Raw genomic sequence first — 21,271 nt, forward strand, 5'->3', positions numbered from 1 at the left:
CGCACGCTTCACCCATCTGCTGCCCCGTGCGCGCGCAGAGCTTGCGCGCAGACTTTCTCCCGAGCTGGTGATCGTCCGGCCACTCGCTGGATGGCTGCAACGTCACTGCAATGGCCGCGCTCTCCTCGGTTTCGGATTCAAAATCGTCGACTTTTGCTGGCCACTTGCGCCGTCCACGCGCGTATTTCAGCTGTTGTATTTTGCATGTTGCTTTCTTTTTAAGTACCATATATGGAAATAGAGTTTTCAAGAGGTCGAAATTTTGAGTGCAGTTGGCCTTTAAACCTTACAATGATGATCATCATCACTGTTCCCCTCCGGTGCATCATTAACCAGCTTGCCCAAGCATCAACCCTGGTAATCTGTGCAGGTACTTTGAACAGGATGAGGACGACGGCCGTGGGGGGCAGCTGGCCTACATCCCGGCCCCCGGGAGCCCCACGTGGGACGAGCAGCAGCAGCAGCAGGGGGCGGACAACTCGGAGAGTGACGAGGACCCACTCGACGCCTACATGGCTGACATTGAGGTCGGCCCATCCTATTGGTTCAATTGCTGGCCCTGTCACGTGCATGTATGGCTTGAGAACGTGGGACAAGTCTAAGCCTGCGTAATTTTACGCTAATCAGTGGTTCTGGCTCTATTCACAAATCCGACCTGAGTCACAGGCATGCAGAACTAGACTCTAATAGCCCGTGGCCATAGTGCTAATATGTGCATTTACGGCTTTGTGGCAACCATCTGTACAGCGTCCAGGCAGCAGCCAGTGTTATTGTGTGAGGTTCAGTGTGCATCTGAAGAAAGTCCCACACAAACCAGACCATAGGTTGACCCCTTAACTGGCAGTGAAAAAAAAGCTGATGAAAACGTCCTGCTGAAAAGCTCACCAGAAATGTCACTTCCATTTATTTTCGGTAGAGTACTGCACAGGCCTAATTTTAAAACCCGGGCCCGGCCCGAGCCCGCTTTATTAAGCCCAAGCCTGACCCGGGCCCGTAACACTTAGCCCGTAACACTTAGTGCGTCTATAAGTAAAGCCAGCCTGGGCCCAGACCAGGCTCGCAGACTCAAGCCCAGGCCCGGCCCGGGCCCGGTCATTTATTTCTAATACAGTAAAAGCTCATTAATTCGGATCTCACGGGACCGGGAAAAATGTCCGAATTATCCGAATGCCGAATTAATAAATGAATAGGAAAAACGGCATTAAAATCACGTTGGAGAAGCATACCTTTGTTTGCTGAAGTATTTTGTAATAGTCGTCTGCTTTTGCGCGCAGATTTCGGCTGACATTACAATCTTTCTTAACTCTTCTAAGTGGCCAACAGCACACAAACTGTCGGAACTGCTCAGGCAAACGTCCTCCAATATCAAAAGTACCTCCGAGACTTCTCGTGAGGTGCGATGAGGTCGCGGCTGCACCTCCTCGCATGACTCTTCGTCAAAATCGTGGTTGATGACGATGGCGATGCCTCTCAGGTTTCTGTTTCACCCCAGTGGTTCCAGTGCTGCTAATTTACCACACTTTTGTGCAGCGGCAGCCGTCAGCATTTGTGCGAATTAAGCGGTGTGGGGCCGAATTCTGACGAAATAACAAAGGTTTGGTCCCATAAAATAACATGCGCTTTGGCCGGGACCAATAGAGCCGTCCGAATTATCCGAATTTCCGAATTAACGGGTGTTGAATTAACGAGCTTTTACTGTATCCCGGCTACACTAGGGTCCGAATGTCATTTGAACCAAATGCCATTTGACTCAAATGGGGTGCTTCGAGCGCCATTCACAATCCGCCGTGCTACGCTACAATTTCGATGGCATTTAAAAGCTTTCACAATTGCTCACCGTGCTGTAGTAGCGCTGTTGTCACCCTGTTCCATTTTCGTAGAATAATACAACAATTAAATTTAGGAGAGACGAGACGCCAGTTTTGACTCTAATGTGGCGGCTGTTTGTGTAGTGTTTTTTTTTTTTGCAACTGACCCACTGGTTTTGAGAGTATGAAAATTAAATATATTGATTTCATATTTTAAGTAAATAAACAGTGAACAAAGTTCCACAAACAAAAATATTTTGTTTGTTTTACGCACGGAACTATTATATTTTTTTTTGCCCATCAAAGGCGCTGTGTGCAAGAGTGCTAGAAATGGCATTTGAAATCCCAAATGTCTCCCTCGGTGCTCATTTGGCTCGAATGTCATTTGAGCCGAATGGCATTTCAAAACCTAGGGTAGCAGCACATCTTGGCATTTGAGTCAAATGACATTTGGTTCAAATGACATTCGGACGCTAGTGTAGCAGGGGTATAAGCCTAGAAAGATCCTGCGTTACTTGAACGGGCCGGGGCTTAGATGCTGAAGGAAATTTGTTTGTTATATTTGGTTGAGTGCCCTTTGTAGCGGTCAGTCAGGCGGAAAATCGTGTACAGCACTAATGAATCAAAACGTGAAAAATTTAGGTTTTAAGCAGTGCACATACTTGAACTGGCACAGACATACATGAACTGTTATTGACAATGACGAACCGCGGGATTATTTTATAATGATTTGTACGAGCTCTTATGTAACTATTTGTGGCCATTATAAACTATCCGCAAAAGAAGTTTTCTGATCGTCTGCTGCCTCATTTGGCTCCTTCCTACCATGAATCGCCATCGTGCGTTTCGTTTCGCATATGCCAGGTGGCACCGTCATTCCAAGTTCAAATTGGCCACCGTTTCCCCATAGGCTAAAACTGCTTTTATTTATTTTCAGAATGAACGGGTAAGTGCCGTCATTGTTCACGGTGTCAAACAAAATAGACCACAAAGTGTGACCTTCGGGGGAAGTTTGAGTGCGAACGAAGCAGCAGTCCGCTCAGGGAAAAAATTTAAAGTGTTCCATCTACTGATGCAACACCCTGTATATAGCAGTGAGCCGCAGCTGAGTTGCAGCATGCATCTCAGCACTTAACCCAGTACAGAACAAAAATAGATGCACAAAAAAAGAATTAAGAATGAATGAGCAGGAACGAGAGAAGCCGGGAGGCGGAATATCACGCTCTGAAGTGCATGCAGTGCAGGTGTGGGCGACGGCAATACATAGTGGGACGCTTGTGTACACATGGTAGCCAGACTAAAATATACTACATTCTGCCAATGACCACCACAGAAGATAAGGGCCGGCGTTCAAACCTCACCACCATTCTCACTTTTAGCTGGCTTTCTGTGTACAGAACAGTTGTACTTTTGTACAGCACACAAGCGTTAACAACAGGTTGCATTCTTTTGTCTTTTGTGGACAGAAAAAGCTGGAAAAAGACAAGGGAAAGCCTTCTCGTGCAAAGAACGTCAAGGTGCCAGAAAAGGAGACGAAGTTCAAAGAAGAGCTGAAGTAAGCTCGACAAGAGGCACCTGCCACACATTTTTATTTACTTATTCTTGCAGCATGACCACTGCCTTTGTATTTTTTTCCCCTAGAAATGGCGTTGATTTTCCATTGACTCACTTTTGGGTGTTTCTGTGCACAGGGGTGTCCGTGACGACATCGAAAACGAGGATGACGAGGAGTCGTACTACAGGTACATTGAGGAGAACCCCGACCTTGCAGCCAACAAGGATGACAGCGATGTCGAACTGGAATACGATGAGGACGGTAATCCCATTGCCCCGGCAAAGTCCAAGGTACAGTCGGCCTGCCGAGCAGGCACTGCTTTTATTCTGTGCAAGGATTTATAGCAAAGTACGCCGCCACTCCGTACAGCAGCAACAGAAGGCACTCAGCGACAGTAGCACATATTTAAACAAAGTTAATTAGACAGAGTAGACAAAGTTAAAATGCAGAACAATGTGTGTTGCAGCGTTTGATGGCACTGACTTGCAGTGACAGAGTTCTCTTACTCATACGAGGGAAAAAAATGGGTGTCGCAACTTTGTGGCCTGAAATTGTGGTCAGATCTAACCAATTCTGCGAGCATACCATTCGATAGCTTTTTGTACATGAGTGCATTGGTACGGATACTGCTCATAACACTGAGGCTCATCAGATTTCCATTGAATGCTCTGTCTCTATCAGTGTAAATTTCAGAAATGGAATAAGGCTGCGAAACATGTTTTTATTTTGTTGTTTCGATATTGGTTTTTTGTCTGAAGTGCCTTGTGGCAAAGACATTGTTCTAACAGCAAGGAACCCTTCAGTGCACTGTGAGACTAAAGCGGCACTGTAGCAAGAAGCTGCTGGTCAAGCTAAGTCCACGCCGGGTCATACAACACATGGAAGCAATCATGGCACACTTCCTACGGGTACAGAACATTTTATGGAGCTATGGGAGTGTGGGTAAAGGTTACTACGGCTTGCTGAGACCACCCGGAGGCCTCGCAGCACTTTTTTTATCTTTCTTTCCAAAATCTATGAAAACGAACAATGCTTTGCCAAGGTACGGTGCATAAAACAGTTATTGTTCTTTTTATTCCTTGCCGTTCCTGTCACATCGGATACAGCAGACAACGGACCATAGTATTTCTGGGTATTCATGGTTTGGTAAACTTAAGGTTTGAAGTTTTCTTTTATTTTTTTCTCTTCGCTTATCTAGAAATGGAATTATCGTACTTTTGTTCTCCGTTTGCGGGGGTTACATTGACACAGGGCGCTGGTTACCACCAGAAGGTCAAAAGCCCCGTTTACATTGACCCGACGAGGGCGCTCTGAGTCGAAATAAACAGGTTTTTTGGACTCAACACCCCCATGTATAAGCGGACGGGGTGGGTCAGAGAGCCGTCGCGGCGAGTCCAGTCAACTCGGAGGCAGGGAGTGGGTTAGCTCGCTCGTCGGGCTGAGTCGGCGGGCCGCGGGGAGCAGAATACCGTATTTGCGCGGTTCTAACGCACCCCCAGTCGTAACGTGCGGGTAACTTCGCGCAGGAAAATTCGAAAAAAAAATGTGACACTGACGGTACTGCGCAGATGGAAAAGACATGACACCACGTACCTGGAAGAGGGAGATTTTATTTGGCATGCAGCTCTGGAAGCCAAAAATGAATTGTGCTTCACAAGGTTGCTTATCCAGCTGCTGCTGGAAATAAAGTTATAGCGGGGAACACTGAAGTTGCTTGCGATTTCAAGTGCCTTGATCTTCATAATTCTAAGCGTTAGGGGCTAAGCAGAAGCACAAAAAATTGTGCAACAGCTGACCAGGGTATGCGGCATGCCATTGAGGAATCAGTGCGCCCATATTCACTCGCATGGTGTTGACGGATTGTTTTTATTGGATTGAGTTGGATTTTGCGGGTACTTCGTGTCCGTTGCGCATGGCAATGCTGGTCGCTTTAAAGCCTATTTCGGTTTTGAGCCCGATTGTAACGCGCACACAGATATTAAGCTACCTTTTAGCAAAAAAGGGTGCGCGTTAGAATCGTGAAAATACGGTAGCCCCTTTTCCGTGAACCCCGCCGTTCCCCTCACCTCGATTCTTTGGACGGGGTTCATATAAGCTCGGACGCGTCGAGGTAAGCTGAACCCGCCACTCAGCTCACCCCGCCCCCGTCGCATCCATGTACACGGGGCTAAAGAGTGGACTCTGGCTGGGCAGGACAAAAAAAAGTTGGAGGTCAAGGGAAGAGGCCTTCATCCTATATTGGACCTAAATAGGCTGGTGATGGTGATGATGATGATGACTCAATTTGAACTAGCTCACAAACTGCCAGCACTGTCTAGCTGCCCCATACCTGTCGCTTTTCTCTTTGTACAATTTGTAAAAGAATCCCACCCATGGGGTATTGTGTAGCTTGTAAATAGAGTGCTTTCCTGCTGTGTTAGCACAAAATTTGCCTCGTTTATCGTTATTAAGTCGGCCGTAAATGTAGGTCAACCTTTTAGTTGAGAGCTAGGGGAAAACAAAAATAATTGCAGTACAAGCCTGCCATGAATGTGTTTGGTTACGTTACGCCTACGTCTGGACATTGTTCTGCCGCTGTTATAAGCTGATTTTGTCTGGTCACGATTGTTGGCGAACACCTTTAGCTTCAGGCAATATTACTGGGGTAAAATCCCGACTTGCAACAACAGAAATAAGGTACTTATTTTTGTTTGGCAATGTTGTTATTTATCCATTTAGCGCACTGTCTCCAAAGAATTTGTTTCTCCTCTATTCTAACTTTTTTTGGTTACAGCCAGCCAGAAGTAAAAAAAAAAAAACGGCTAAGCGGGTTTTGACATACAGTAGTGCTCAGAAAGAGACCACTGCATACAACTGAAAATGGTCGATATTGTAAAAATTTTTGTTGGGGACAGGATGTTACAAGGCATGCGCCACAGTTGCCTTACAAGGATGTGACGTTGCAGCAGTTTAACGGCTGGATGCACAAAAGTGACGCCTCAAATGCAACAGGTCTCCCTCCCCCTCCCCCCAGTACATTGACCCGCTGCCACCCATCGACCACTCGACCATCGAGTACAAGGAGTTCACCAAGAACTTCTACGTGGAGCACGAGGACATAGCCAAGCTGAACGATGCCGAAGTGGAGGAGCTACGCGCGACCCTCGGGGTCAAGGTGACGGGGGCGCTCCCGCTGAAGCCCGTCACCAGCTTCGGCCACCTGGGCTTCGACGAGCCACTGCTCAGGGCCATTCGGAAGGCGGAGTACTCGCAGCCATCGCCCATCCAGGCGCAGGTGAGGAGAGACGGCGGGTCTTTATTCACACTCTTAGTATCGTGCATTTGTACAACCTGGGCCTCTTCCGTTGGTTTCATGTATGACGAGGTATTCAACTTTTGTGAAAAAAAAAATGCCGCAGAACCTTTTAAAGGGCACATGGGTCTTTGGGACCGAAAAATTACCCAAAAAAAGCATTTTTTTTTTTAGGTATCACTTTTCTCTTGATTTGCACAGCTTTTCCTCCGAAAATTCTGTACTTGGAACACTACCAGGTACTTATAAAACCCATAGAGGCCAGATTTTTAAAAAAAAATTAACAATTTTTTCGTAATTCCCCACTTCTTCATCACGAGTAGTATCGCAGTGATAGGAAATTCTCGAGCGGTACATCTCAGCATGAAGTGCAGCTAGGAAGATCATTTTTTTTTTGCACTGTGAAGCTGAATGTTTAACTATCCCATAAGGGGAGCATATTTTGCATTTTATGCTTCGTTAGCATTTTAATTAGCATTATTTTTAATTGGTTAGCAGGAGAACTTCAAACCTGTAAGTTAGAATGGATGTTAACATGTATAGGATTGCAAAACAACAATAATCTGCTTCCCACATTTCATTCTCTACTACTTCTGGTATCTATTCATGCTTTGCAGGTAATCTTTTGTTGAATAGTTCAATAGTTCCCTATTGTTCTTGGGAACAACCACAGATTTTTAATTAACTTGGAAACTAATTACCTCACATCAAAACTAATTGGATATTTGAAATCAGCTAAAAAACTGAATAAGCCCGTGAAGTTTCATCAAAATCAGTTGGAAAGCAAAAAAGTATTTTCTAAGACCAGTGAGCCCCTTAAAGTGTACACTGTTGTTGGAAACGCTTGTGGTACCCGCCGCGTTGGCTCAGTGGCTAAGGCGTTGCGCTGCTGAGCACGAGGTCGCGGGTTCGATTCCCAGCCGCGGCGGCCGCTTTTCTGGTGGAGGCAAAAAGCAAAAACGCCCGTCTGTGCGAGATTTTGGCGCACGTTAAAGATCCCCAGGTGGTCAAAAATAATCCGGAGCCCTCCACTACGGCGCGCCTCATCGCCTGCATTGCGTCAACGCGTTAAACCCCACAATCACACTTTCTTACCAGTTGCTTACCCATCAGCCTTCCAGTTGCAGTGGCCAACTGGACCTTACAGTAGACATTTACGTATGAGCAGTGGCGTTTTGACCCGTGCTGCTGAGAAAAAGACAGCCCCTGCGCAGTGTGCATTACCTTAATGCTTCGGCATCAATCACCACTTGTTGTGGTCCGAGAGTTGTGTGACCTCTGCGGTGGGAAGGTCATGCACGCATGACCTTTTTACTGTCACAACAGCACCTAGGGATATCAGCTAACAAGGCAGCTTCTCAGGAACTGTATAAAAGTGTGGGTGCAGATGCGGTAACTTGTCTTTGTTCTGCAGGACAATAATTACCTTCCCTGAACGTGTTTCTTTCTTTCTTCTTTTTGTGTGTTTGCACGTGTGTGTGTGTGTGTGAGTGTGAGTGTGAGTGTGAGTGTGAGTGAGTGAGTGAGTACGAGAGAGAGAGAGAGAGAGAGAGAGAGAGAGAGAGAGAGAGAGAGAGAGAGAGAGAGAGAGAGAGAGAGAGAGAGAGAGAGAGAGAGAGAGAGAGAGAGAGAGAGAGAGAGAGAGAGAGAGAGAGAGAGAGAGAGCAGTCTTCGAGAAGGGGAGTAAAAGATGTAGGGCCTGAAGATACAAAAGTGTTCTTATTGTGTCCTTTATTTAGGTAGTGATTGTTGCTTTATGGTGCTGTGTCTAGCCGCAACAAACTGAGGTTTCCAAGTTGCTGAGTATGCTACCCTTAGGGGGCAGGCATGCCCATAGGGGACCTGTATAGGTGGTATTCACTGAAAAGTTCTGCAGACAATTTCTTCACTTGGCAACACTGAAAACTTTCATGACCATGGCCAGTGTGCCTGCGCATGCGCCTTGCGCCCGCATCTTGCATAAAAAAACACCAACGTGTATCGTCTGCGGCGTTTCAGCCTGATTCTCGGCGGTGGCGTCTGCAGATATGTTATTAATTGCACTCACATTATGCGGTAGCACTCTACTTGCCCTCGAGCACTTTGCATCCGTCATCTCGGCCGTGGCACAACAAATATGAATAATAGGACCAACATTTTGAAGTGATGCTAGGATAAAATAGGGAAAAGTAAAGATCAGAAAGGCAAGGCGAGGAAAGAGTAGAGAAGAGCGGTTCCACTGGGGTTGATCCCGTCGCACACAACCCACCTCGAACACTGCTGGCTGGCATCATGCTGCGTCCGGGACATGAGAAGCCTCAAAGGGAACGTTGGTGTGGAGGCAAGCGAGCTTGCTGTGATGAGGAGCGAATCTGCGGTGGTTCCAACCACTTCGGAGTCCGCTGGAATGGAGTGTGGCCAACAGACGGGTTCTGGGGAGCGGGAGTTGCCACTCGACGGCCCACCCCAGCTGGGCAAAAACCGGGCGACATCCAAATCCAGGGCGGCAACTTGCATAGACAATGGGCCACTGAAACGAAGTCCCTCTGCAAGGGTTGAAAACATCGCTACAGGATACCCGCTGGCTCCGTAATCGAATACGCGTGGCGGAACCACTAAAGAGCTGAGGGCACATTCCGCCGCAGAGAGGAACACTTGTGGTGCGTCGTTTAGAGTGAAAGGAATGCACCCATGTTTCTCCACAAGGTAATGCTTTTGATGTCGGTGGGACGGCCTGGTGTGTGTGCCGCCGGGATAGTGGCTGCGCATCCCCGTCGCTAAGGCGACACACATGGTTGTCGGCATGTGCACCATGCAAGTGAATACAACCTACACAGGAACTGGAACTATTAAGAATAAAAAAACACAATTTTTACACAGATGTGTGCAAATTCTTCACATGCAAATAAATTAAAAACCCTCCACTTTTTGCTAAGCTCAGGATAAAAGCCCTAAATATGAAGGCATATTTTTTGGGTTTACATGTTTTTTTCTTTTTTCAAGAATATTTTTTTAAACTTGAAGTAAAAGTTCTACTATTCAATACTCAACTTTTCTTTTTGCTGCGGTTGGTAGCCATTAGACTGGAATTTAGTTTAAGCTGAACTTTCACTGGTATTTGCACACGCCTCGTGGCAGCCACCTCATCTGTCTGGCAAGCTCTGTTTGTTTGCTTGCCTAACAGTAGTGATTCCCCAGACCCTGACGTTGTCCGTCTTGTTTGGGAACGCAGGGGGTGCCAGTTGCGCTGAGTGGCCGGGACATGATTGGCATTGCCAAGACTGGCTCAGGCAAGACGGCCGCATTCATCTGGCCCCTCTTGATCCACATCATGGACCAGGTAGGTTCCACGTGTCTTCTGGGACTCCAATCCTTTCTTCTACTCTTTTTTCCTCTTTCTGTCACTTTTTTTTTGTTTGTTTGTTTGTTCTGCAAAATTATGGTAAAGTACCACCTGCACGTCTTTTTTGACCGGGTTGTGTAAAAAGTTACTTCGATTTGTAAAATGATTTGTCGGCTTTTCCCTCTTATTTAACCTCCTCTTTATAATTATATGACCAGGATGTGACCCTCAGCGATTAATGAAGCTTGAGATAACCATATAATTACACTGTAACAATTGCTCTGTGCATGCACATAGTAGTCCTCTTGTAGTCAATGCATTGTGCTGAGTAATGTTATCGTGGAAGCAGAAATCGAGAGACTTACTGGCATGTGTGTCAATGGTGGTGGCCTTTGCGCTGTGTTTCTGTGTTACAGAAGGAGCTTGCGCCTGGTGACGGTCCCATCGGCCTGATTCTGGCTCCAACGAGAGAGTTAGCTCAGCAGGTGGGTGTGAATGCCCTGCAATGTTGATAGACTGCACCCGATGACAACCCTGGCAGCATGTTAACAGCTGTGACCACCTGTGCCCCACACCTTGCAGATCTACCTGGAGGCCAAACGGTTTGGCAAGGTGTACAATGTGGCTGCGGCCTGCTGCTTCGGCGGCGGCAGCAAGTGGGAGCAGTCGAAGGCGCTCCAGGAAGGAGTGGAGATTGTCGTCGCCACACCCGTATGAGCATTTCCTGTTGAGATTTTTGTCCATCTGTGTGTGTGCGTGCCCCTTCACAAATTGCCCAGGGCTCTACTAGTGGAGTCTAAGCAAGCGACAGTTCTCTCCTCCCCCTTCCACATAAGGAATATGCAACCTTTCCCTTTAGTGCATGGCATCGGGGCAACTGCCTATTTGTCCTCTCTGCTTTGCTTGTGGCTTTTCATCGTGTTTTGTTTGATTCCTGGGGTCTGAAAATGGTTGTTTATACAGCTAGCACTGGTGCTGGCCGAGATGGCTGCAGCTTTGCTGTTTCTTTTGGAAAGGAAAACAAGTTTAATGAAAGCTTTATCAACTTTTTTTCTTTTTTGCTAGTGGTGTTTTTAGTAAGGTGTATGTGAAAGGTACTACTCTAAATGTGTCAGAGATGTGTGCAATGCTTTGACGAAGCTTGGTCATACCTGTCACCTCTGCCATAGTAGAGCAGCTGCTGCCTTGTTCTCGGAGACTCAGTATTCTCTGATGACTAGATAGCATTACGTGTGCTTGAAGCAGAAGCACACTGGCAGCATCTGGTGGCTGGAGAGAGCTGCCTCCGTGTCGCATTGCAAAGTTGGAAATTTCATATTCCAGGCCCCCGAATGCTGCCGCTGTGTCTGTCTTTGTATGCCTCTGTTGGCACATACTTCCTTGAAGGGGCCATGGAGACAAAATAAAAGATGGGTTCATTTAGGGGGACTCAGCTGATCACATTCCTATGGGACTTGCTAATTCATGATCCACTAGCGTAAAAAGCATCATGTGCCGATGCGAATGGTTTTACAAATTTGGAGAAATGTTCCCAATGGCCTAGTTTGGTTATTTTAGAAATGTATCACTTCTTTACTGAGATAAAAAAAAATAAACAGGAAACATATTTTGGTTTATCCAGTTTTCACGAGATGGCGCTAGCGGTCTAGCAAGCACGAGTTTTATTTCTTTATTTCAGTACAGAAGTGGCATTCCTCTAAAATAAGCAAGCGAGGTCATTGCGAACATTGATATGTATTTGTGAAGCTTTTCATATTGGTGTACAATGGCTTTGTAGTACGTGGGTCCATGAAGTAGTACGTCCCATAGGAATGTTAACAGGTGAGGCCCTTCTAAATGAGCTGGCTGTCCCAATAACAGTGGGACTGATTTTATTGCATACTACAAATAAGTAATCAAGATAAAAAAAAACATATGAAGCAGTGGCAACTTCCTAGCCACATTCCGCCAACTTCTGTATGACGCCACAGAATCTTGTAAGTTCGATTGGTGGCTATCAACCTAAGCCCCCGCCAAAAAACATGACTGGGAAAATTTTAGTGGTGCCTCCAGTTCTGTCTGATCGCACCACTCGAATGCTACTGTGCAGTTAACACACTGATAACGATATTTTTAGGGCTGGCTGGTATTACGTCACTCCTGCCCATAACACGTCACTGCAGCATGAAATACGAAAGTTTTTCAATGCAGTAGACTCGCGATAATTTGAACTGTGATAATTCGTACTTTCGGTTAATTCAAACAAAATTAAAATGTTTGGTTGGCCCACTAGTCTTTCAATGTTTTTAAAAGCCGCTTAATTAATACTCCATCATTCGGTTAGTTCGTACTTTTCGCATGTCCATATTGTCAAATATCTACTGCTTGCCCGCAACTATTTGAAAATCTGCATGCCTATATAATCACGGCAGACGAAAAAAGGAAAATAAGCACCTCAAGCCTTCAAGGAAGAGGGCGTTGCTAGTAAACAAACATTTAAAACGAAGCACTAGTAAGGTAGACAGTGACATTTCTTAACTTTCTAGCCTTATTTACTGTTTTCACGATGCAAATTAGAAACTAAAACAACGAACAGGCCTCAAAAAACGTCTAAACATCATTGACTGCCTACGCTTGTCGAAGCAGTCAAAACCATGCAGGCCACTGTCGCAAAAACAAACAAAAAAAACGCACAATCACGCATTCGTGTGTCGCATGCCAGTTACGAAAGTGAAGCACACGGCATTCGGCTTGGGGACCTTACGCCTCTGCTTCCTGTTTATTTTGTGCAGTTAGGGTTTAAAAACGCTTGGAAATAAAATAATGTGACTAAAATGTATGCCTAATCATAATGTGTGCTGTCACCTTGCCCAGAGTCATATATATGAGAACTTCTGATATTTCAAACTTCGGATAATTCGAACAAAATCCTGGGGTTCCTTCGAATTGGAATTATCGTGAGTTGACTGTATTTCTTGTGTTTAATTGGTTAAAAAATGCCTTTTGTGGTGGGATGCAGCTGAGTGAGCTACAACCAAAGGCTACTTCTTTCAAGTTGAATAATGTTGTATGGCCCCTCTAAATGCAGCGCTCGCATGCCTGTGCCGGTAGCAGTTTCATATCTTGAGATGTTCTTACCCTTGTGCTTCGAGAGTGCGTGCACGAAGTGTTGTTGCTCTCTGGGCAATCTTCCGTTCTTGGCTACTTGTGCGAGGTATACTGACCCGAGTGTTCCCTTTTGCACGCAGGGTCGCATGATCGACATGATCAAGATGAAAGCCACCAACCTGGAGCGTGTCACGTTCCTTGTGCTGGATGAAGCGGACCGCATGTTTGACATGGGATTTGGTAAGCTGTGCCGAGCAGCTCTTGTGCTCGGCTCGGAGGTACAGGGACTACGAGTTTGACAGCGTTCTTTTGAGTGTTCTGTGAAAAGTAGAGTATTCTGAGGGAGGAGAGAAACAGTTTTGGCCTTTACTGTATTCACCTCATTTCGCTTCCCCATACTTTGTGAACTGTTCTAGTATACCTGAGTAGTACACTGTTGATATTTTAAGTGCAGAGCACTTTAAAGGCTCGCCTTGTCATTGCAGCTCACTCGCTGGACCCAAGTAGAGTCATACGGCGTTCTGTCGTACCGTCTGTCGTCGCGGCGTAACCCAGAGGCTTCGAAGGCCAAGCGGTTTATATAGTCATAAGCGTCCGAAACCTGTGAACCACTGGTGCTTGTCATACATCTCCCTGTTGTTTAGCGCAAAAAAAAACTGTAGGTACATGTGAGGCAAAATATACGTAATTAACTGGCAGCGCCCGCGTTCATTTAGTTAGGAACGTTCGTTGGGTTGGTTTTTACGATAGTAAGCGAACAAAAGTGGCAGTGCAACGCCAGGACGTGCGGGAGGAAAAGCAAGCACAAAGAGAACAGAACTCCCGCTGGCAAAGTTTCAGGAAGGTGAAGGCGGGAAATTTGAATTGCATTGGGTGGTAGGAGTGAACGGATAATGGCGCCACAGCCCATTATGGCGAATCACTGCTCTGCACTTCCAACAGCTTTCACATTGAGTGGAACGGCTTTATTTATTTTTTTATTTTGCCTCAAAGGTGTATGTTAATTTACCAGAACTAATGCTGGTCAGCTGTTTCTGTATTGGAATCAAGTTTAGCTTTTCAGCAAAATTTATTTTGTTAAGTTAAATTAAGTTAATGTTTCTATGGCAGCTGTGAAGGGAAGTCTTGACCCTGTTATGGCTCAGAAAATATGTTCAGTGATGTGTTTTTGTCGATACTCTCCACACTTCCCTAGAAGACATCAGTAGGGTTCTACTTCACTCGTTGCAAAAACTTCTTATCAAGTATGCTGCCATTCCATGACATTACAGAAGATTAGGGCTGCAGTTTGTCTTACAAAATAAGAAGATTTATTAACAGCTATTTTTATGAAATAATTAATTAATTGGCTAATATTATTGGCCACTCAGAAGTGAGCAAAACTCTGAAGTGATGAGAACTGCCAAGATGTTTTGTGTTGACGTTTTCAATGCCGTCAGCACAGCCCTACCTCATAGTCAAGTGACACTACTGAACTTGCCGTTAAAACCTTGTGTATTGTAATCGCAACAGTGTCTCTGTTTTAGAATGACATTTGATGCAATGTGGCAGGTGCTGGTTACATGTTAGGCCACCTGTGACAGTGCACTCTGGTTGTATTCTTTTCCTGTCTTGTAACAACTGTTGCCTTTGTGACCCCCTTGCAGAACCTCAGGTGCGGTCCATCTGCGATCATGTTCGGCCAGACAGGCAGAGTAAGTGCCATGCTTTGTTTTTCTGTCATAAACCTTGGGATTGTGCATATTAAGAATGAATGCTATAATTGACAATGGAGCAATGCGTTTGCCTCACTGTTGTTTTGTGGGGTTATACCGGTAAAATTTATAGACGTAGTTACAAACGTACTGCAATGTAGCCAGCATGAAACAAACTTGGCTGTCTCAAAATCTGTTTATTATGGACATGTTTTATTTATCTGTTGTTTGGATACATCTGATGAGGCTTGAGTGCACTTCGGACTCAAAAATTAGCTCTAGTTGAAACTTGTTAGACGTAACAAATGAGCGATATGTGCTGTTGGACTAGTTGGTTCTGGTCTGAGACAGCATTTTCTCACAACAGTAAATGACAGGATAGGGGGCATGACCAGACGAAGCACTAATTGCAACCGATTTGTTCGGACACCTTGGCCAGAAAAAGGGGACGCGAGTTTCTCTTTTTGCGCGCATGGGCTGGCTGTGGTCCTACTACAGTCAAGAAATAGACCGACTCCGTGTTGCACTTTGTCCCGTCGTAATCTTTCAACACCAGCATGGCTTTGTAAGGTGAACCTTGTGCCATCCCCTTTGTGTTCATCAAATGTTGGCGATGGAAATTTCACTTTGGGGAACACGTTGAACACTGTCAGCTCTCAAAAACTGACCGTTCAGAAATGTTTAATGCGTCTCAGTGAATTCTCACTAAAGGTTGAAAGGATGCAGGTAAGAGTCACAGTGTGTTGAAGCACGGTGGATTTACTTAGCTTTTACGACCGTTTTTGTTTTGCGCGTTCATAAAAAAAAATGTCTGCCATGGCTAGGATCGAACCTATATCCACAGGATCAGCAGCATAACGCCTTAGCCGGTGACTCACCAACCACAGAGGTTGTGTTAAACAAAATAGACCCTAAAAATGCCAGTTTCTTCAAGTTTGAGTGTAAACAAACCGGCAGTTTGCTCTGAAAAATTTTTTACAGGCACTCGTTGTTACATTACTGTGACTGTTTGCACACATGCACACAGAGTGTGTATATGTGTGGACATTTTTTGTGTATGACTGTACCATTGTTACGAATTCCTTAAAGAGGCCATGCAGAGAAAACACAAGTTGGGTTCATTCGAAAGATTGCCTCGTTAGAATCATACTGACACCACTTTTAACGTAAACTTCCCAAATAAGATACATAATTAGGAAAAAAGGGAATGGCAATGCAACCCACTAGCTCATTTCCCACAACAGAACTTATGATGTCATACGTACCAGCTTTGCGATTGGCTGGGGCCAGCAAAAGCAAATGATAACACGAGGACGCGGGTGCGATTCCCGGCCGTGGCAGCCGCTTTTTTGATGGAGGCGAAAAGCAAAAATGCCTGTGTGTGCGAGATTTTGGCGCACGTTAAAGATCCCCAGGTGGTCAAAATTAATCCGGGGCCCTCCACTACGGCGCGCCTCATCGCCTGCATTGCGTCAGCGCGTTAAACCGCACAATCAATCAATCAAAAGCAAATGATAATTAGGCAGTGCTTATAAGCTTGCCGAATGAGCTATTTTGCGTTTTCATTTAGGGCACGTTCTTGTTATAGCAGTAAGGATGGTGGGGTAAGCAGGTGAATTTACGAAAGTACACGTAAACATAGAAGTACCGATGCATACTGCTGTTGGTACTGTGCGCACTATGCTTGGCTTAGTTGCACAGCACTGTGGCGCTTTAGGGTTCTCTCAGATGACACCGGCCGGTTAGTGTAAGCGACGGTGTCTTACATGACCATATTTGTCAAGCAAACACCATGTTTCATGAAGCGATGATTTTCTACCTTAACAAAAACAAGCCAGGTACAAGTACGGTGAAAAACAAAGCAAAGGCAGGAAACGGCTCGCCACGGTATGGTGGCACCATCTAGGTTGACTAATGGTAAGCAAGGCTCCCGCCGGCACCCTAGGCTTAGTTTGAAGACCTGCTCTTGTGATGTAATTGCAGACATTGTTAAAACACACGATTTGGCAGCAGAATAAAATATTTAACTTAAATTGATTAATTTCTCAAGGAATAAATCATCGTTCGCTTCCGGACGGGCACTGGGGGCACTTCAAAACACGAAATCGTTCGAATGAAACAAACTTGTATTTTTTCTGCGTGGCCCCTTTAAAAAGAAAGCGGAAGCTGGCCCTTAGTTCTTTTTTCTGTCCTCACCGTACCCCAGCGCTGATGTTCAGCGCCACGTTCAAGCGCAAGGTGGAGCGTCTGGCGCGCGACGTGCTCACGGACCCCATCAAGGTGGTGCAGGGAGACCAGGGGGAGGCGAACGAGGACGTGACGCAGAACGTGCTCGTCATCCCCAGCAACCCGCCCGGCTACAAGTGGAACTGGCTCACCGCCCACCTGATCGAGTTCACCTCGGGTGGGCTGGCTCTTCTCCTCGCTCTTCTGTCTGCCGAATGCTCTGCTGGTCGAGATAGCAGTGACGTTTTTGTGGGTTTGTTCTAGGGACAGCTGCTGCAACATGTCCGCTTACTAATGTCAAAACCCTTGTGGAAGCGATAAAAGTACCTAATTATCAAAAGCATTAAGCATACTTAGAAGCATTAAATTTCTTTGGGGCTCTTAGAACATCGGGGATCTTCAATTTTCCGTAAAGTTCCGAAAGAATGCCCACCCAAAGTACAGGGATATCAAGTAAGAAATACGGGATGGGCGATCTTTCGGGTCAGGTGCGAAAAACTAAAAAAAAGTGGCCGCACCGCCAATCAAAACCGCTGAGATATCAAGAAAAAATACCACATGGGTCAACTTTCGGCTGAAGTGTGGAAAAGACTAATAAGTGAGCGCAAAAACACATGAATAGATGATTCACTTTTATATTGTGCAATTATCTGTGCTAAAGCCATCAATTTTAGGAGTGGGCTATCTTTGGGATCTTTTAGTAAATTGAATATTTTGCCCCTAAAGGGGGATGGGTGATATTTCGGGGGTGGGCGTTTGCTCACAACTTTACAGTAGTCACAAACTCGCCACGGGTAGCCAGAGGATTCACCACGCCCTAGAAATACAGTGTAGACCGCTTATAACGTATGTCGCGGGAGCCGCAAAAATCCGCACTATAAGCGGTACCGCACTATAACCAAAACACGCGAGAATTCAACCACATCGCCACCTATCGCTCAAGTCAACCTATATTTATCATCACTCAAACGCACAGCGCTTAAAAACGAAGGCACGGTCTATATTTCGTATTATTTTTAACATCAGCCGCTGCTGCAGGGCAAAAGCGCAGTCTCAAAACGGCGAGTGCGGCTTTAACTTCCGTTGTGTTTGTTTTGAAAGACCATGGCTGCGTTTTTAGCGTCTATGAACAAATGCCGCAAGACGTGATAAGAACGCCAGCGGGATTTTTTTTTTACCCCGCCTTGTGTTCACGATGCCGAAGGCGGCTGCTTATCAGCGCAACGTACTGGTGGTGGAAATCTTCGGCTTCGCGCGGCTCGAATGTTCGGAAAGGGAAAGAGCGGTGGCTTATCTGCAACAACGTTCTAAAGCGTGAACCGAGTGGTAGATTTGGTATCGCGAAAACGTGCAGTGCTCGCCAGCGCGGATACAACTGGCGTGGTGTGGGCGGCGCGGTAAGAGGCGGCAACATGGCGTCGGCACTGGCCGTGAAGCGGTGCAGGCAGTTCCAGTTCTAACCGCTCGCTGAAATGCCGCATGGGGCGCAAGCGAAGATGCTCATGCAAGAAAAGAGCTAATAATGTGGGCGAAAAGTGGAATATAAACTGCCATCCACGCTGCTTGTGAAAGCGCTCATCAAAAAATACCGCGGTGGTAAACCTAAACATCTCTGGCGCGGCTAGCCGGCTCGGAGCGCTTCGAATCTCCCGCCATTAGGTACGCGTCTCCCCATGGGTGCAAGTCGTCAGGCTCCTCCCACTGCCACGCGAAGAAGCCACCGCGAGCGCGGAATCGTCGATACGAGCACGAAAAAAAAAAAAAAAAAAAAACGCCCGACGCTGATGTGCATGATTCGTGCGCGAAAACGGGCCATGCGGTTCACGATTAATAAAATCAACTTGCCGCGCGCGGATCTTGTCTGCCGCTATCTTCCGAGGTGCATCAAGCAAGGTCAGTTGTGGTTATCAGTCAGGTACGCGCGAACTATAGGGTGCCTTTTTTTTTTTTTTTTTTTTTTGGGGGGGGGGGGGGTGTCCACGTTAGAGGAGGGCAAGGGGTGCACGCTGCGTCAGATGGCCGATTTCATCCTTTCTTTTTTCTTTGCTACCCTAAAACGATGCCTCAGCTGCGCCGGTCGATCAGCAGACCCGCCGAAAAACCGCACTATAAACGGTATTGTGCTTCGGCCAACCGCATCTTAAGCGGTATGCTTATGCATTGAGTTCTATGGGAGGCAAACCGGTGGTCGCAAAAACCCGCGTTATATCCGGTCCCGCACTATAAGCGGTTACGTTATAAATGGTCTACACTGTATACCGTATTTACACGATTGTAGGTCGACCCTTTTTTTTTTTTTTTTTTTTTTTTTTTCAAATTTCACAATCCAATGTTGGGGGGTCTACTTAGAATTAAAATCGAACCGTGTATTGCTAGCAATGGCAAGAGAAACGAGAAATCGGGGGCGCTACGAGGTGGGGACAGCTTTGTACCCTCGTTCCCATGGTTATGGTCTAAAGTGTGAACCGCATGGGGCGTTTTCTGCTCGCGGAAATGCGCCGCGCTGACGCTGCCACGAATACCATCCGCATGCTGCGTGCTACGCGATTGATGGCAGCAACATGGCAGTGTCACCAGCCGCGAAGAGGTGCGCGTAGCCCCAGCGACCGCTTCCAACTGCTGTTTAAGGTATCACTGAAGGCACAAACGAAGGCGTTTGTGCAAGAAAGGAGCTGATAATGTGGTCAAAAACGACAATATAAAGCATCGTCCCCGCCGCTAGGGAAAGCGCCAATCAAATATCTTCCACCGTGGTAAGCCTAAACATCTCCGGTGGCGCCAGCCGGCTGTCCTGAGCGCTTTCAAACTGCTGCCATGAAGGGCAGGCCTCCCCATTGGGGCAAGTCGTCAGGCTCCTCCCACTGCTGCGCTCGTTATGCGTCATACCGACATAGATTCCGCGCGCGCGCAGAATCGGTGACACGGGCGTGAAAAAGTCACCAGTACAACACCGGCGCGCACGAATCGCATGCAAAAATGCATCAAGAAGTGCTTTATTCGTCTCTAGTAAACAAAATAAGTATTAGCGAATCCCTTGATTCAATGCACGGCGCTAACGTAGCCCAAATCATATCACATTGTTCAGTACACTTCCGAACGCGATGGTGGGAGGTTAGTCGCTCAAAAGTAAATCGCGCGCGGCCGCTTCCGTCAGCCGCCATGTTGTTTGTTTTGGTATTGCGCGGCAGTAGCCGCTGCCGGTTGCTTCGATGGTTGTCATCTCGGAGCGAATGTGTTCTTCCCATTCAACTCACAGCGCATGGTTTTTCCGGGTGCTTATACAAAAGCTGTTCTTTTTTAACATCTACCGCGCGTACCGCAAGCGCACGGCTCTTGTGGGAGCATCGATCATTGATGGTAGAGCCGCCATCTGGGTTGACGGTAGAGCTTCTCTTTGTTATACAATTTTCTAGGCGGCTCTCGCTTTTTTTTTTTTTTTTTTTTCGAGAGAGAGATGCAACTGTTGGGGGTCGACCTACATTTGAGTCGACTTACAATCGTGCAAATACGGTATGCAAAACGAAAACCGGATCGCTTCTCAGGAAGTCCGTGGGGAGTTCGAGACTGATAAATATTGCAGAGCCCCACGGTTTGGGGATGGCATGCTAACAGTGTCTTGCATTTCCTTTCCATTCCTTGCGGCTGCAGTGGGCAGTGTGCTGATCTTTGTTACAAAGAAGGCCAACGCCGAAGAGTTGGCGAACAATCTCCAGACGCAGGACCACTCTGGTAAGTGTTGGGGGCTTTGATTATACCGGTACAACATAGGCTCCTTCGTTTTCTGGTCTTATCATTTTCTAAATTCAGGAGGTGAAAACGGCAACCTTTTGAAAGTTGCAAATCAGGGAGAGAAATAGGATTTTCGCCAGTGCTATTGACAGCTGAAATTTCTCGAGCACATACTTAGGGCTACATAAGAAAGTTGGAATTTTTAAGCGCAGGAATGTGTACAAAATTTCTGATAAACCTGAGTAAATAATAGGCCTTATGCAAAATTGCCGCCCTCTGTCTGAGCCGAAGCAAACCTGCCATTTTAAAGGGTAGGGCCGGTCATTGATACGCGTGATTCACATGCATTTTGTCATGTTGAGCTGTCTTGCTGTCCTCCTTGTGGTGTTTCGTCACACAAAATAACTCTTAAATGGTTTGTGGGACTTGTGCGTGTTGCCCCGGTTCCCGTACGGCTTCGCGGAGACCTATTATGCATCCAAAACGCAACCTCAGTGGTACTAAGAATGGAGTCACAAGTTTGCCACCGAATTGAAGCAATCATCTTTAGTGAAGTGC

At 46.4% G+C, this 21,271-nt stretch overlaps 1 protein-coding gene across 2 annotated transcripts in view; it reads left to right on the forward strand.

The window, feature by feature from the left end:
- Positions 1-21,271, forward strand: part of LOC144169807 (ATP-dependent RNA helicase DDX42-like) — a 51,287-nt gene that overhangs the window by 16,110 nt on the left and 13,906 nt on the right. For both annotated transcript variants that reach the window (XM_077699164.1, XM_077699165.1), the window contains exons 3-13: positions 371-527; positions 3,275-3,363; positions 3,500-3,653; positions 6,377-6,637; positions 9,867-9,974; positions 10,394-10,462; positions 10,560-10,688; positions 13,205-13,304; positions 14,711-14,758; positions 16,965-17,162; positions 20,633-20,713. In XM_077699164.1, coding sequence (XP_077555290.1) covers positions 371-527; positions 3,275-3,363; positions 3,500-3,653; positions 6,377-6,637; positions 9,867-9,974; positions 10,394-10,462; positions 10,560-10,688; positions 13,205-13,304; positions 14,711-14,758; positions 16,965-17,162; positions 20,633-20,713 — 1,394 coding nt within the window. The remainder of the gene's footprint in view (positions 1-370; positions 528-3,274; positions 3,364-3,499; positions 3,654-6,376; positions 6,638-9,866; positions 9,975-10,393; positions 10,463-10,559; positions 10,689-13,204; positions 13,305-14,710; positions 14,759-16,964; positions 17,163-20,632; positions 20,714-21,271) is intronic.

Source organism: Haemaphysalis longicornis, unplaced genomic scaffold, assembly GCF_048455015.1.
Source record: "Haemaphysalis longicornis isolate Haplotype H1 unplaced genomic scaffold, Haemaphysalis longicornis Haplotype H1 scaffold_2, whole genome shotgun sequence".
Lineage (NCBI taxonomy): Eukaryota > Metazoa > Arthropoda > Arachnida > Ixodida > Ixodidae > Haemaphysalis > Haemaphysalis longicornis.